Source organism: Doryrhamphus excisus, linkage group LG21 (assembly GCF_037039965.1).
Source record: "Doryrhamphus excisus strain RoL-2023G ecotype Guam linkage group LG21, RoL_Dexc_Guam_v1.1, whole genome shotgun sequence".
Taxonomy (NCBI): Eukaryota; Metazoa; Chordata; class Actinopteri; order Syngnathiformes; family Syngnathidae; genus Doryrhamphus; species Doryrhamphus excisus.
Window position 1 is genome coordinate 1,828,392 of NC_136377.1, and position 15,518 is coordinate 1,843,909.

General features: G+C 38.8%; 1 protein-coding gene across 1 annotated transcript in view; it reads left to right on the plus strand.

The window, feature by feature from the left end:
- spns2 (SPNS lysolipid transporter 2, sphingosine-1-phosphate) overlaps nt 1–15,518 on the plus strand; it is a 68,341-nt gene that overhangs the window by 16,060 nt on the left and 36,763 nt on the right. The window contains exon 2 of the mRNA XM_058086303.2: nt 3,467–3,532. Coding sequence (XP_057942286.2) covers nt 3,467–3,532 — 66 coding nt within the window. The remainder of the gene's footprint in view (nt 1–3,466; nt 3,533–15,518) is intronic.

Genomic DNA, 15,518 nt, shown 5'->3' on the forward strand with positions numbered 1-15,518 from the left:
CGGGAGGGTGTCGGTGTATTCCAACAGGCGGGGCTGATAGTAGCTGGTTAGTGTACATTGTTGTAGTTGGGTAATATGTTCAATCAGGTGTGTCCACATTCCTCTGATGGCTCTTGCGTCATTCTCACATGCACACAAAATCCCCGCAGGTCTGAGAAAATCATTAACTTTGCTTTAATGAGATGAATCCACTGAGGTGCACAGACTGCCCACAAAGTCTTATTACCATTTCAAGAATGATGAGAAAAGCTGATGAGATATGTTCATCAGATAAAGTTTTTAATCACGTTGCATGAACGCACGACCGATTCCCAGACGCATTGGTAACGGTAATGGTTTTATTTCATTTGAACATGCATCAGATTACAATTGAATGCATCCCATAATCAGTTCCCAGTTCCACATGTCCAAAAGGAGTAGGAAGAAGCAAAGCTTATTAAATCCTACCCCTTCATCTGGTACTTTTACAATCAGTAACTGTTACATTTGTTCACTTCCTGCTTTCATAAAAGAAAAGAAAAGTAAAATAAAAAAAATTAAATTAAATTAAATTAAATTAAATTAAATTAAATTAAATTAAATTAAATTAAATTAAATTAAATTAAAATAAAATAAAATAAAATAAAAACCTAACCCTAACCCTAACCCCTCCATCTGGTACTTTTACAATCAGTAACTGTTACATTTGTTCACTTCCTGCTTTCATAAAAGAAAAGAAAAGAAAAGTAAAATAAAAAATAAAAAATTAAATTAAATCAAAATAAATCAAAATAAAATAAAATAAAATAATTTATTTTTTTGTCACATATACAATGCCATAATGGGTACCATAGTAAGTGTCAATATAGTGATATATATATAGCACATCATGACTGGTTCAAGACTCTTCATCCTTGTATTTAGCAAACATCAACTGCTTGTATTGTTTCTTGAATTGGCTCATCGTTGTGCATTGTTTGATTCCCTTACTCAATCCATCCCATAGTTTGATTCCACATACTGAAATGCTTTTGCTTTTTAATGTAGTCCCAGCATAGAAGTGTTTCAGATGTACTTCTTCCCTGAGATCATATTTCTCCTCTCTTGTAGAGAAGTATTGGATGACATTTTTAACTAATTGGTTATTTTTAGCCTTATGCATTATTATTTTAGCTGTTTGAAGATGAACTATATCAGCAAGTTGAAGTATTTGTGATTTTAGAAATAAGGAGTTAGTATGTTCTCTGTATAGGCGGCATTCTGAATTATCCTTACTGACTTTTTTTTGCAGTACATTTAGCGAGTGAAGATTGCTTTTATAGTTATTAGCCCATATTTCCACATAATAGATAAGATAAGGCATTCAGAAGACTAATTCAAAGACCATTACCCGACCATTAGCCTCTACTCCCATTCAGTGTGGAAGTGGTAAATTATTTATCTTACGGGTTCATGTTTTTGTCGTGTACACACAGTGTTGTGTATTTGTTTCCCGATCACACTCATTCGTATTCATTTTATCATGCAGGCTCTGAAGAACATCAATTATATGTTCTCTGTAGGCGGCATTATGAATTATCCTTACTGACCTTTTTTTTGCAGTACATTTATAGCGAGTGAAGATTGCTTTTATAGTTATTAGCCCATATTTCCATACAATAAGTAAGATATGGTAGAACCAGAGAGCAATAAAGAGTGTGGAGTGATTTCTGATTGAGAACAAATTTTTGCTTTGTTCAATATTGCAATATTTCCGGCCACCTTATGTTGTATATTTGTAATATGAGGTTCCCAGAAATGTATTTTGGTTCACCCTTTCAATGTCCACACCGTCTATTTGTATTTGCTGGTGCGTGTCCTTTCTGCTGTTAGCAAACATCATGATTTTAGTTTTATTTAAGTTCAAGGACAATCTATTATCATCAAACCATCTTTTTAGTGTGACCGTCTGTCCTCCCTCCAGAACAAAAAGCAGTGGTATCATCCGCAAATAATACCATCTTTAAGTCTTGGATTGGAGGCGGGATAGCCCAATTGGTCGCGCACAAAGATACGGCAAAACAAGGACCCCAAAACCGAAGACCACTTCTGCCTCTGCAGTGTCAGTATAAAAAAAAAAAGACAGCTCAATTCCTGCGTGGTTGCTTGACCTTTATCGTTTTGGAATACCCGCACCAACATCGCCATGGCAACACCTCTAAGTGCTGCCGGCTTGGGCGAGGATTTGTCTTTGTGTTACCTCATCGGAATGAAACATCTTAGAATTTCTGCCGTTGCGTTTCTTTTACGAGCGTACGGGAGAAGAAACATCTCGGCGGATTAGACAAACAGAGTGGACGATGTTTGCTTTGCCGGCTTTAAGGGGGGCCTCGCCGAGAGTGGAGATGAGAGTTCCGATAGGCCGCTACGCAAACAAAGAGCTACTTGCTCTCTGTAATCCGTTACAGATTAGCACGGTTCATTACACGGCTCGCCGCGCTTGGATATAGTTTGAAAACACAATTTGCACCTTTATTTAAATCAGGGGACTCAAACTCAATTTACCTGGGGGCCACTGGAGTTAGGGTCTGGGCGAGACTGGGCCGCATCAGGTTTTCCAAAAAAAAAAACAAAAAAACGCATTTATTAAAAACAGAAAAATGAATAAACTTTGCTTTGGTTTCGATTTTCTACAATAAAAGCTCTGATAAAACATTCCACTGTTCTCAAATATCTTACTTTTTATTTTTCTACACAAAATAAGATGAAAAATAAATAAACAAATCAAGAATAAAGAAAATCAATTAATCAGTAATAAATAAATAAATATAATAATAATAATAAAACGGCAAATAGTAAAAACTTAAGAAACCACATATAGTTGGTGGGTAGACAAATTATTTTTTTTCAGATTAAAATGAACAAAGCATTATTAGAGCCCTGTAGACATGACAAAACACGACTATAGTCACATTTATACTCTTTTTATTTACAACATATTGCGCAACTGCAGGGTCTCGAGACACATGCTAACTCGCAAACTAGAGCGCTAGCCACCTAAAACGGTAGCCTTCAAGTTATTCCCTTTCAACTTAAATAGCCAAAAACTTACCACTTCCACACGGATAGGGAGGATAACTATTAACAGTTATTTAACCTTTAACATGAACATGAATCAAACGTAATAATTTTTTCTGGGTACATGATACCATACAGCATCCATATCAAACTTGCGCGGGGGCCTCAAACTAGTGTCCTGCGGACCACATTTGGCCCGCGGGCCGCGTGTTTGAGACCCCTGACCTAAACCGAGACAAATTTCACTACTTTTTGTCCCTGAAGTATTTTGCTGAGAACATTTGAATAGAGAAATCAATATTTTGCTTCTTTTAGGAATAATAACCGTCACATGAACATGTGCCGTCCGTCCATCGTGAGTCTGCAGCTTGTCACTAAATGAAGAACGGTGTCGTGTAAACTCATGAAGATGTTCCTCTCCTGTTCGCAGGCGTGGCGCAGGACATCCAGAAGCATTACGAGGTGTCTGACAGCGGAGTGGCCTTGCTACAAACAGGTACGTCTTCTTTAATCCCAGTGGTCGTGCACATGCAGTGAAATCATTGGCACCTCCATAAAATGCTAATGATATAAAAATGCAGGTGCGGAATATGCTGACAAAAAGCTTGTTTTATGACGTGTCAGTGCAATGCTTCGGCTGTAGGGAACGATGTGTTTTTTTGCTTGATGAGCACGTGCACCGTTCTCCCTATTAGCGGTTGGCGTGTCATCAAAATTGCCTGCTATTAATGAAGGTCTTACGTTAAAGTAAATAGTTACATAACGGAGCGTTAATGGGGTGTTCTGGGAGCCGGTGTTGCCTTACTTCTGCAGCAGCGGTCAAAGCAAGAAAGGAAAACAAATCCGAAATCGGGATTGAAGGCAGGCTTGCAGCTATAATGTGTGTGCACCTCGACTTAGGGCAGGGTTTCCTCCAATCTGGGTTCTAATGAATCCACCTTTTTAGGGAGATACCTTTGCAAAGACCTCTTATTGGAGGACAGGAGCCAGTCTTGTCTCAGTGTGGCCTCAGAGTCATTTCAACGTCCACGGGTCCTGCACACAAAGCTCCATTGAGGCCAAGCGGGCTAGCTTGAGTTTGGGAAAGAATACAGCTCAGTGTTTTCCTGCTATGCTTGATGTTCCTGGACAAACTTGGGGTGACCTCAATGGTGTCTTCGAGTAAAAATACCATCCAGGGGAAGAAAAAAAAACAAAAAAAACGGGCAAAAAATGTTAAGAACACAGCTGGACACTCAATGTATGCTAACCGAGGTTCCACTACATTAGCATCAGTGTCGACGAGTTTTATTTAAACTTGGCCTTTTGCTGTTTTTTACCCATTTTTTTGTTTGTTTTTTACATTTTCCATATATTTCACCTCTCAAATAATCTTTGTAATTTTTTCCCAATATTACAACTTTATTTCTATAATTTTTTGACTTGATTCACATAATATTATAACTATATTATCATATTATAACATAAAATTATTATTGGATTATTCTTGAAAAAAATCCACTTTTTTGTCTTCGTATTTTGACTTTATTATCGTAAAATTACTGCTTTATTGTTAATATTGCAGCTTTGTTCTTGGGAATTTAGTTTTTGGCTTATAGTCCGGAATTCACGGTAATCATTTTGTTTTTTCCCAGTTGAAAACCCATTTCATCACTCCGTAATCTAATTTTTTCACCCTATTATTATTGGATTATTCTTGAAAAATTTCCACTTTTTTTGTCTTTATATTTTGACTTTATTCTTGTAAAATTACTGCTTTATTATTAATATTGTAGGTTTATTCTTGGAAATTTTGTTTTTTAGAATTATGACTTTGGGAAAAGTTTGGGAAAAAAGTAGAGGCTTATAGTCCGGAAATTTACGGTAATCATTTTGTTTTTTCCCCAGTCAAAAACCAATTTCATCACTCCGGAATCTAATTTTTTCACCCAATTATTATTGGATTATTCTTGAAAAATGTCCACTTTTTTTGTCTTTATATTTTGACTTTATTCTTGTAAAAATACTGCTTTATTATTAATATTGCAGCTTTATTCTTGGAAATTTTGTTTTTAAAATGATGACTATATTTACACAATTTTTGTAAATTTTTCTTCTAATATAACTTTTTTGGTTTTATTCACATAATATTATAACTATATTATCATATTATAACATTAAATTATTATTAGATTATTCTTGAAAAATTTCCACTTTTTTGTCTTTATATTTTGACTTTATTCTTGTAAAATGACTGCTTTATTATTAATATTGCAGCTTTATTCTTGGAAATTTTGTTTTTAAAATTATGACTTTATTTACACAGTATTTTGACTTTATTTCTCATATTATATTTCCAAAAAATTACATCTTTATTCATTAATTCATTTGTTGTTTTTCCACAGTTTCACTTTAAAAAAAATCTTGAATATTTAAACTTTCTGCTCCTAAAATGAGGCCACAGGTGCCGTGGGAAAACGGTATCGATGTTTATTTCATTGTGGTGCTTTTATAGTCTGGAATTTACGGTAATCATTTTGTTTTTTCCCAGTCGAAAACCCATTTCATCACTCCGGAATCTTAATTTTCACCCAATTCCATTGTAGCATCTCCTGTTTTATTACTTTGCCGTTTGACAGCTAAGCATCAACGCCTCTGTAGCGCATGTCGCAACAGAAGATTCCTATGGAATGTCAACAAGAAACACTTTGACTCATACGGACGTTAATTGGAGTTATTCACACACGCCCGACGTTCCCGACGTTCCCGACGTGCCCTCCTGCGTCTCCACGTCAGCCGCCAGTGCTAAAAGTAGCAAACCTACGTACGCTGTTGTTTGGCCTGTCTCGACCTGTTGTGGCTCAGACTCCGCTTGGCCCCTGATCCCCAGACGACCTTTCCTCACAACACACTGAGGAATGCTACATGTCCCGGATTTGTGATGTGTGGGGAGCGGGTGGGCGCAGTCCGGGAGCCTAGGTGCGAACGTCAGGCCAAGTTACGGGGTGATGTGATGTAATGTAATGAGGGCGGTTGGATGTATTTACAGTATGCGCGTCCACTCCGCTTCGGGTCACCACTCCCATCTCCACCTACGTCCCCCCCCCCCCCCCCCCCAGAGGAGAACAATCCCAGTCTCTGTGAGCACCTGCGAGCCAGACCTGCTCTGCCTTCGCTCCCTCTTCGCCGCCTTTGTCGTGTTAGCCCCCCCCCTCCACCTGGGAACACAAACTACCGGGGGAGGTGTTTGACAGGCAGCGGGCGTTGTCTCGCTTTCCTCACACCTTTAAAAAAAAACAAAAAAACAAACTGAACCCTGAACGGGACCGTGACCTAGCTTGGGTTCCCGATGAAACTGTATGTACATTCTACAGTACTTAGACTATAGACTCTCCTGATCATGTGACAGCTTAGAGTGGAAGCCGTCAATGTCAACACCCCCAGGCGGGCTGAGGAGGGGTTCGTCAACATAACCAAAATCTAAACTAGAGACCGCCGGAAGATTGATCCATAATCACAGAAGTCCACGTATCTTGGGAGACAAAGTCATCAATACACTTGACTTTACTGCTAGAATAAAGTCACAAATTTACACGTAAAAAATTAAAGTAAATTTGCGCGCGAGAAAAAAAAACGTGTAAATTTACAAGTAAAAAAGTGATATATAAGAATACATTTCTGAGGAAAAAAAATGTACATTTCCAAGAATAATGTAAATTTCCAAGAGGAAAAAAAATTCCATGCCAAAAAAAATCAAGAAAAAAAATTTCAGGCAAGCTTTTATTTATAATGTGGCAGCAAAACAGAGCAGTTGAGCACAACCAGATTAGCATGTCCAGCCCTTCTCACCCCTGACCCCGCCCCTTCATACGCCCGGGGCCAAAGGTCACATCTATTAAGTCCCCCCTTTTCATAGCTGTCTCATGCAATGCCTGATTCTCAAAATCTTTCATTTTTTCTGCTGTATTTTTCTATTTCTTGTAATATTCTGACTTAATTCGGGTAATACGATAACATGAATATTTGACATAATTACACGCCGAAGTCACATGTGTTGATTGGACAAATAAGAGGTGATTCCTTCAATAGCGTTCTGTTTCAAGCTGCTTTTTGACGAGAATATAGAAAAACGGCAAACAAAAAGGTTGTAATAATACAATAATAAAGGAAAAACGTTACAAGAATAAAGTCGTAAATCTACTCGAGAAAAACATTGTACAGTAACAAGCAAAAAAGTAGTAATTTACAGAATAAACTTGAAAATTTGTAAGAATAAAGTCACAAATTCACGAGAAAATTTAGGAGAAAAAAAAGTCGTAAATGATTTTTTTTTCGCGTAAATATAGTCATGAATAAAGAAAATTTACGAGAATATACTTGTACATTTACAAGAGAAAAACAGCATTTGCAAGCAAAAACAGTTGTAATATTACAAGAATAAAGTTGGAAAATTTATGAGGAAAAAAAAAACGTTACAAGAATAAAGTCGGAAATCTCGGAGAGAAAAACGGCGTACATTTACAAGAAAAAAAATAGTAATTTACAGAATAGACTTGAAAATTTGTAAGAATAAAGTCACAAATTCACGAGAAAATTTAGGAGAAAAAAAGTCGTATATGATTTTTTTTCGCGTAAATATAGTCATGAATAAAGAAAATTTACGAGAATATACTTGTACATTTACAAGAGAAAAACAGCATTTGCAAGCAAAAACAGTTGTAATATTACAAGAATAAAGTTGGAAAATTTATGAGGAAAAAAAAAACGTTACAAGAATAAAGTCGGAAATCTCGGAGAGAAAAACGGCGTACATTTACAAGAAAAAAAATAGTAATTTACAGAATAAACTTGTACATTTGCAAGAGTAAAGTCACAAATTTATGCGGAAAAAAGTAGTAAATTTGCACGAGAAAAAAATTTGTAAATTTACAAGTAAAAAAGTGATATACAAGAATACATTTCTGAGAAAAAAAATTTACATTTCCAAGAATAATGTAAATTTCCAAGAGGAAAAAAATTCCATGCCAAAAAAAATCTAGAAAAAAAAAGTTTATGTAAGCTTTTATTTATAATGTGGCAGCAAAACAGAGCAGTTGAGCACAGTCCAGCCCTTCTCACTCCTGACCCCGCCCCTCCATATGCCCGGGTCCAAAGGTCACATATATTAAGTCCCCCCTTTTCATAGCTGTCTCATGCAATGCCTGATTCTCAAAATCTTTCATTTTTTCTGCTGTATTTTTCTATTTCTTGTAATATTCTGACTTAATTCGGGTAATATGATAACGTAGATACGTCACATGTGTTGATTGGACAAATAAGAGGTGATTCCTTCAATAGCGTTCTGTTTCAAGCTGCTTTTTGACAGGAAGTGAACGGGAGCAGCGTTCCAATCGCCCGACCACAGCTGCCCTCCTACGAGACACGTCCTATAAAAATATTCCTGATATAGAGACACACGCATAGACGCGCGGTGATGTCGGCGAATCACGGGGTCATCTTTCTATTCTGGTCTCGGGCAGGAGAAGGACTTGCAATGATTTGGCTTTGGGAATAAATAATGCATGAGATTAAAAGCCGCTGGCCACAGGTGCATCTTTCTTCTCCGCTCCATTTGCCTTCAACCCCGAGTCTCTCAAACTCTTGTAAGGTGCCAGCGGGAGCGACAACGAGGCGAGGACAGCTGCCAAACTGCTGATAGAACGAGAGAGCGAGGTACCGAGGGGATAGCGACTAAGGGAAGGAGACAAAATAGGAGCAGCTGTGAGGGGGTCCAAACAGCTGATCAAGCACTGATTGACTTCTCACCGCGGAGAAGGAAACCGGAGAGGCTTCCATTGGACGGAACGTGGTTCATCCACGAACGGCGGTGTCCGTACGCCACTAAAATCATCAAACAGGTGTCCACCTGTCGGAAAATGGCTAGTGGTTCTTTCAGAGTTAGGACACTATAGACAGATTCCAGACAAGGAAGCTATTTAAATATTTAATTTGTTTGTTCCTAGAATCACAGAATAGTGAAAAAACTTCTTCTGTCTAATAAGCAAAGTGCGTCATGCGCTGTTGAGGTGTTCAAGCGCACTGCGTATTTTCTGTGTGCTTTTTTTTATGACTTACAAAGAAAGTTCAAACTTTGATAGAGAATATGGGAAGAAAAGGCAAGAAAAAACTCATAGCGGGTCTGTAGGTAATGTCTGTTGTAGTGTCAATATTATGGAACAGGGGTGTCCAAGGTGAGACCTGGGGGCCATTTGTGGCACATTCTGAAAATACAATTTAACAAGGCAAAAAAACAAACAAAATGGAAAGTATAAAGTCAAAATATTAAAAGAAAAAAGTCAAAATCTTAAGAAGAATTTCACAAGAGCAACGTCACAATATTAGAACAAAAAATCATTGTAGGAGCAGAAAGTTCAAATATTCGAGATTTTTTAAAGTGACACTGTGAAAAACAACAAATGAATGAATGAATAAAGATGTAATTTTTTGGAAATATCATATGAGAAATAAAGTCAAAATATTGTGTAAATAAAGTCATCATTTCAAGAAGAAAATTTCCAAGAATAAAGCTGCAATATTAATAATAAAGCAGTAATTAAATAAAGAATAAAGTCAAAATATAAAGACAAAAAAGTGGAAAATTTTCAAGAATAATCTAATCATAATTTAATGTTATAATATGATAATATAGTTATAATATTATGTGAATAAAGCCAAAAAAGTTCTAATATTAGAAGAAAAATTTACAAAAATTATTTGAGAGTTGAAACATATGGAAAATGTAAAAAAAAAAAAGGGTAAAAAACAGCAAAAGGCCAAGTTTCATTAAAACTCGTCAACACTGATGCTAATGTAGTGGAACCTCGGTTAGCATACAGTGAGTGTCCAACTGTGTTCTTAACATTTTTTTTTTTAAATCACAAATCATCCGTCACCCATCTATGATGTCATCAGGGGTTGACTGTAGTTATTTGCTAACTAACATTGTTACGCCACAAGTCCCTGCTTAAATTTTCTTCTTTATGGCTTCAAAATAACCCGCAACCGAGCCAAAGAAAGTTGAGAAATACAAAAAATGACCCAAAATAACACACATGACGGTAACCAAGGTGCTTTTATAAATTAGGTAAACAAACACCATTCCATCAAGTCATGACGCCATTGTGGGGCAAATAAAAGCACCACAATAAAAAAAATAAACGTCGTCGATACCGGGGAGATGTTTTGTCAGCGCCGGCGGTGCAAGTCTCCCACGGCACCTGTGGCCTCATTCCTGGAGCTCACATAGCAGCCCAATGACAGACTGACACCATGTTAAGAGCCGAGCGCCGTCATGTCAGTTGCCGTGTGAGAGCGTGCGTGTCTGAGTGTCACGTTACACACAAGGTGGGCAGTCCAACACGGAATGGCGCACAGACAGTATGCCGACGGCTCCTCATTAAAAGCCTGCGTACATCCAACATGGCTTCCACCCCGTCCCACTTGGGGATAATTAATCCTATTAGGACTTTATTTCTCATTTGCCTCAAAGCACTTTGTGCAAAAACCCCGTGTGACATCGACAACTCCAATTTCTTGAACCAAAGGTAATACCATCCAGGTGAAAACCCCGCTTCCATTAACCTTTCCTGCCCTCTGCGCCCCCTCGGGGACGGGTCCGCTTCACAGCTGTGTGAGAGCGTCACTCACCTCAGACAGCCCCGAGGGCCATTAGTGCAGGGCTGCCATTTCCAGCCAAAGAGCCCCCGAGTCTGCGGGGCTCAGGTGAGAGCATCTCCGTGACGGACGGGCCGGAGAGCTGGGGCCCGCACGCCCTCGGGTGGTAATGACGCCCACGCATGCATACCTCTTGTCATTAAGTGTTGTCTAAGCTTCCTTTTGATGGGGCTGCAACGCCTCCACTACTAGTACTACTACTAGTACTACTACTAGTACTGCTTTCCTCTCTTAGCTGCACACTAGTTAGCGACCCTTAGTGTTTACATTCTACGGTGAATTTTTATGCTAAGGTCGGCCCCATTTATTTAGCCAAGGTCAAAGATAGCGCCGCTACACATGAAGAGTGTGTGTGTCCCCTTTAAGACGAGCGTGTCAGCTCTATTTTTCATATCCTATTAGCGTAACGACAAATTCAAACAAGCGGGGTCGGCTGTCGTCGTCATTATGCCGGCTGCTTCAGTACTAAGCGTACTAAGCAAAAAAAAAAAAAAAAAAAGAACAATAACCGCTGTGCCGGGCTGGATTTTTATGCTCAGCTGTGTTAGCAGTCACAGCGAGCAACCCTGAGAAAAAAAAATCAATTTTTATTATTCCAGCAGCCTTGAAAAGCTGTGTATCTTATTGGTAGCATATGTGTTTGCTTATAGCCTGGGCTGCTAAAAAAAACAAAAAAAACATACAGTAGATCAGGGGTCTTAAACTCAATTTACTTGGGGGGCCACTGGAGCTAGGGTCTGGGCAAGGCTGGGCCGCATCAGGTTTTTAAAAAAAAAAACAAAAAACGCATTTATTAAAAACAGAAAAATGAATTAACTTTGCTTTGGGTCCAATTTTCTACAATAAAAGTTCTGATAAAACATTCCACTGTTCTCAAATATCTTACTTTTTATTTTTCTACACGAAATAACATCAAGAATAAAGAAAATCAATCAATCAGTAATAAATAAATATAATAATAAATAATAAAAAATTGGCAAATAATTAAAAATTAAGAAACCACATATAGTTGGTGGGTAGACAAATGATTTTTTTCAGATTAAAATGAACAAAGCATTATTAGAGCCCTGTAGACATGACAAAACACGACTATAGTCACATTTATACTCTTTTTATTTACAACATATTGCGCAACTGCAGGGTCTTGAGACACATGCTAACTCGCAAACTAGACATCTAGCGACCTAAACGGTAGCCTCCAAGTTATTTCCTTTCAACTTAAATAGCCAAAAACTTACCACTTCCACACGGATAGGGAGGATAACTATTAACAGTTATTTAACCTTTAACATGAACATGAATCAAACGTAATAATTTTTTTCTGGGTACATGATACCATACAGCATCCATATCATACTTGCGCGTGCCGCACTAACAATAAACTTTCATATCAAGGCGGGGGCCTCAAACTAGTGTCCTGCGGGCCACATTTGGCCCACGGGCCGCGTGTTTGAAACCCCTGATTTAAATAAATGCAAAGACACGGTTAAATGTTGGCTGTGTTTCACTCGGCAAATGAAACGACGGCTATAAAATATGAAGGGTGCAGCGATTACAATTTTCCGGGTGGTCGTCGATCACCATTCCTGAGAAAGACGGATCTGGATCAGGTCGATACCACCAATTTATTTTTGTTTTAATGAGGAATTTCTGAAAACAATGGTATCCATGGAAAGGAATATTCCAATCTCTTGTCTCCATGCGGCGCTATAATCCAACAGAATAGTCAATGGGGCATGCCCAGTAAAACGTAAACATCAACCCCTGCAGTAGATGATGTTGCCGGCCCCCCTTCCCTTTTTCCTAATTCCCCCCAGCTGCAGCCCTCACACGGCAGGTAGTGGAGATCAACTGCAGCTGTGACAAGCACCGGCTACCAGCTCGGAAAGGCGGGAAGATGGGATACAATAAAAACGGGATTAAGCGGGAGTTGTGTAGGAATTATTTGTTCACATGCAGACGAGAGAGCTGCAAAAAACTTCCCAGACTTCATCAAAAGGCAGCCGACAGATCGGTAACCCAACACCGGTCAGGACTAGAACAGAGGGAGGGGAGGGTTGCGGGGGTAAAACTTGTGGTGATCAGAAATGGTTGGAATGCGGGAATATATAGGGCGCCACACGAAGGGGGAATCCCGAAGGCCGAATCCTGATACGCGTGAAGATCCAAATACGAGTGTCACAGACTCCGCAGGCCGTCCCATTAATCATGAGAGACTCCCAGCTGTACACTTGATAGATCACACACACACATTGGGTAATATGAAATATTATAAATATAAATAAAACATGCTCATGAACAGGATAGACCAAAATCATGCCATGGTTGTGGAAAGACCAGAATTCCCTCTTTTCCCAGAAAACGTACAAATGCTAATGTTGTTGGTATACGGTTTTGTGTGGCACAGAAGCCAAAACAAACATTTACGCACCATTCAATGTCCGCCTCGCAACCGCAGGAGCAGAACATGTCATATTTGGATTTGACAGTTTGTCAAATTACAGCAGCGGCCGCTGGTTTGAATCCCAATTCCTTCAGCCAGTAATGTCAAACATCCATGTTATCATAATAAAGTCAGAATATTACAAGAAATAGAAAAATACAGCAGAAAAAAATGAAAGATTTTGAGAATCAGGCATTGCTTGAGACAGCTATGAAAAGGGGGGACTTAATATATGTGACCTTTGGCCCCGGGCGTGGGGAGGGGCGGGGTCTGTAATGAGAAGGGCTGGACATGCTAATCTGTTTGGGCTCAACTGCTCTGTTTTGCTGCCACATTATAAATAAAAGCTTGCCTGAAATTTTTTTTCCTGATTTTTTTGGCATGGAATTTTTTTTCCTTTTGGAAATTTACATTATTCTTGGAAATGTAATTTTTTTTTTCTTGTATATTTACAAATTTAAAGTTTTTCTGGCACAAATGTACGACTTTGTGACTTTATTCTTGCAAATTTACAAGTTAATTCTGTACATTACGACTTTTTTGCTTGTAAATGTACACCGTTTTTCTCTCATAGATTTACGACTTTATTCTTGGAACGTTTTTTTTTTCCTTGTAAATTTTCCAAATTTATTCTTGTAATATTGCTTGCAAATGTTTGCCGTTTTTCTCTCGTAAATGTACACCCTTTTTCTTTCTTTACTTTATGACTATATTTAAGCAAAAAAAAAGAAAAATCATTGGTGTCCAAAATGAGGCCCGTGGGCCATTTGGGGTCCGCGGTGGCTTGTTTAATGGCCCACCGCTCGCCAGTAGGGATGTCCGATATTGACTTTTTTGCTGAAAACCGATATGCCGATATCATCCAACTCTCAATTTCCGATACCGATATCAGCCGATACTGATATCAAGCAATACCGATATCTGCCGATACTGATATCAACCGATACCGATATCAACCGATACCGATATCAACCGATGCCAATACTGATATCAGCTGATACCAATATCAACCGATACCATAATCAGCCGATACCAATATCAACCAATACCAATATCAGACGATACTGATATCAGCCAATACCGATATCAACCGATACCATAATCAGCGGATACTGATATCAGCCGATACCGATATGTGTAACATGACATATCTTTTTTTTTTAATATTGCTTTTCATGATCTGGAAAAATTCCGCTACTGATATCGGGCCAATAATTAGCGGTATCTAATTACCCACCACAGATGCTAAAACAGGGGTGTTCAAACTGCAGCCCACGGGCTATTAAGAGCCTGTAGTTGTTTTTTTATTGTCTAAAGTCATAATATTAGAAAATGTATGAGAAGGAAGTTGAAATATTTCTACAAAGTAAATAAAAGGGAAATTTTATGATGATAGTCAAAATATTATATCTGACGATAAAGTTGAACTTTCTGTTCAAATGTCATCCTTCTGCTAAATTGTAAATATGATAATGGCTCCCGCTTCCGTGACGTTTCAGTATGCGGCCCTCTCCTGGCGCTAATAGCATAAGTGCTAATTATTTGCACACTTCAACATGTTCCAGGTCCCTCCGCATGGATGAATAAGCTGCGGCATCATAGCTACTATGTCCTGTTCCGGGGTGAGTTCCTGACGTGCTTAAAGCGGCGGCGTGTCAGCAGCATCCAGGCTGGGGATTCTTGTATGTTCAGCGCATCGCATTGTCTGAGCGCTGACAGGGTGGCAATAAACACGCACAAATTTACAGCTTTACGTTGGAGTTACCGTGGTTGCTTAGCAACATGGCTGAAAATAGCGAAAGCAATCTCACTTGTTTGAGTGAATATGCACCGGAAACATTCATTTTAGTTTTCATTCATTCATTCATTTTCTACCGCTTTTTCCGACAAGGGTAGCAGGGGGTGCTGGAGCCTATCCCAGTTGTCTTGTACACCCTGGACTGGTGGCCAGCCAATCACAGGGCACATATAGACAAACAACCATTCACACTCACATTCATACCTATGGACAATTTGGAGTCGCCAATTAATCTAGCATGCATGTTGTTGGAATAATTTTACTTTATTTTAGTTTTATTGTGTGCGAGATTCATCGTTGTACACCCCCCCCCCAGTGCACAATCATTCATTCATTTTCTACCGCTTATCCTCACGGGGGTCAAGAGGGGTGCTGGAGCCTATCCCAGCTGTCTTCAAGGCAAGAGGCGGGGTACACCCTGGACTGGTGGCCAGCCAATCACAGGGCACATATAGACAAACAACCATTCACACTCACATTCATACCTATGGACAATTTGGAGTCGCTAATTAACCTAGCATGTTTTTGGAATGTGGGAGGAAACCGGAG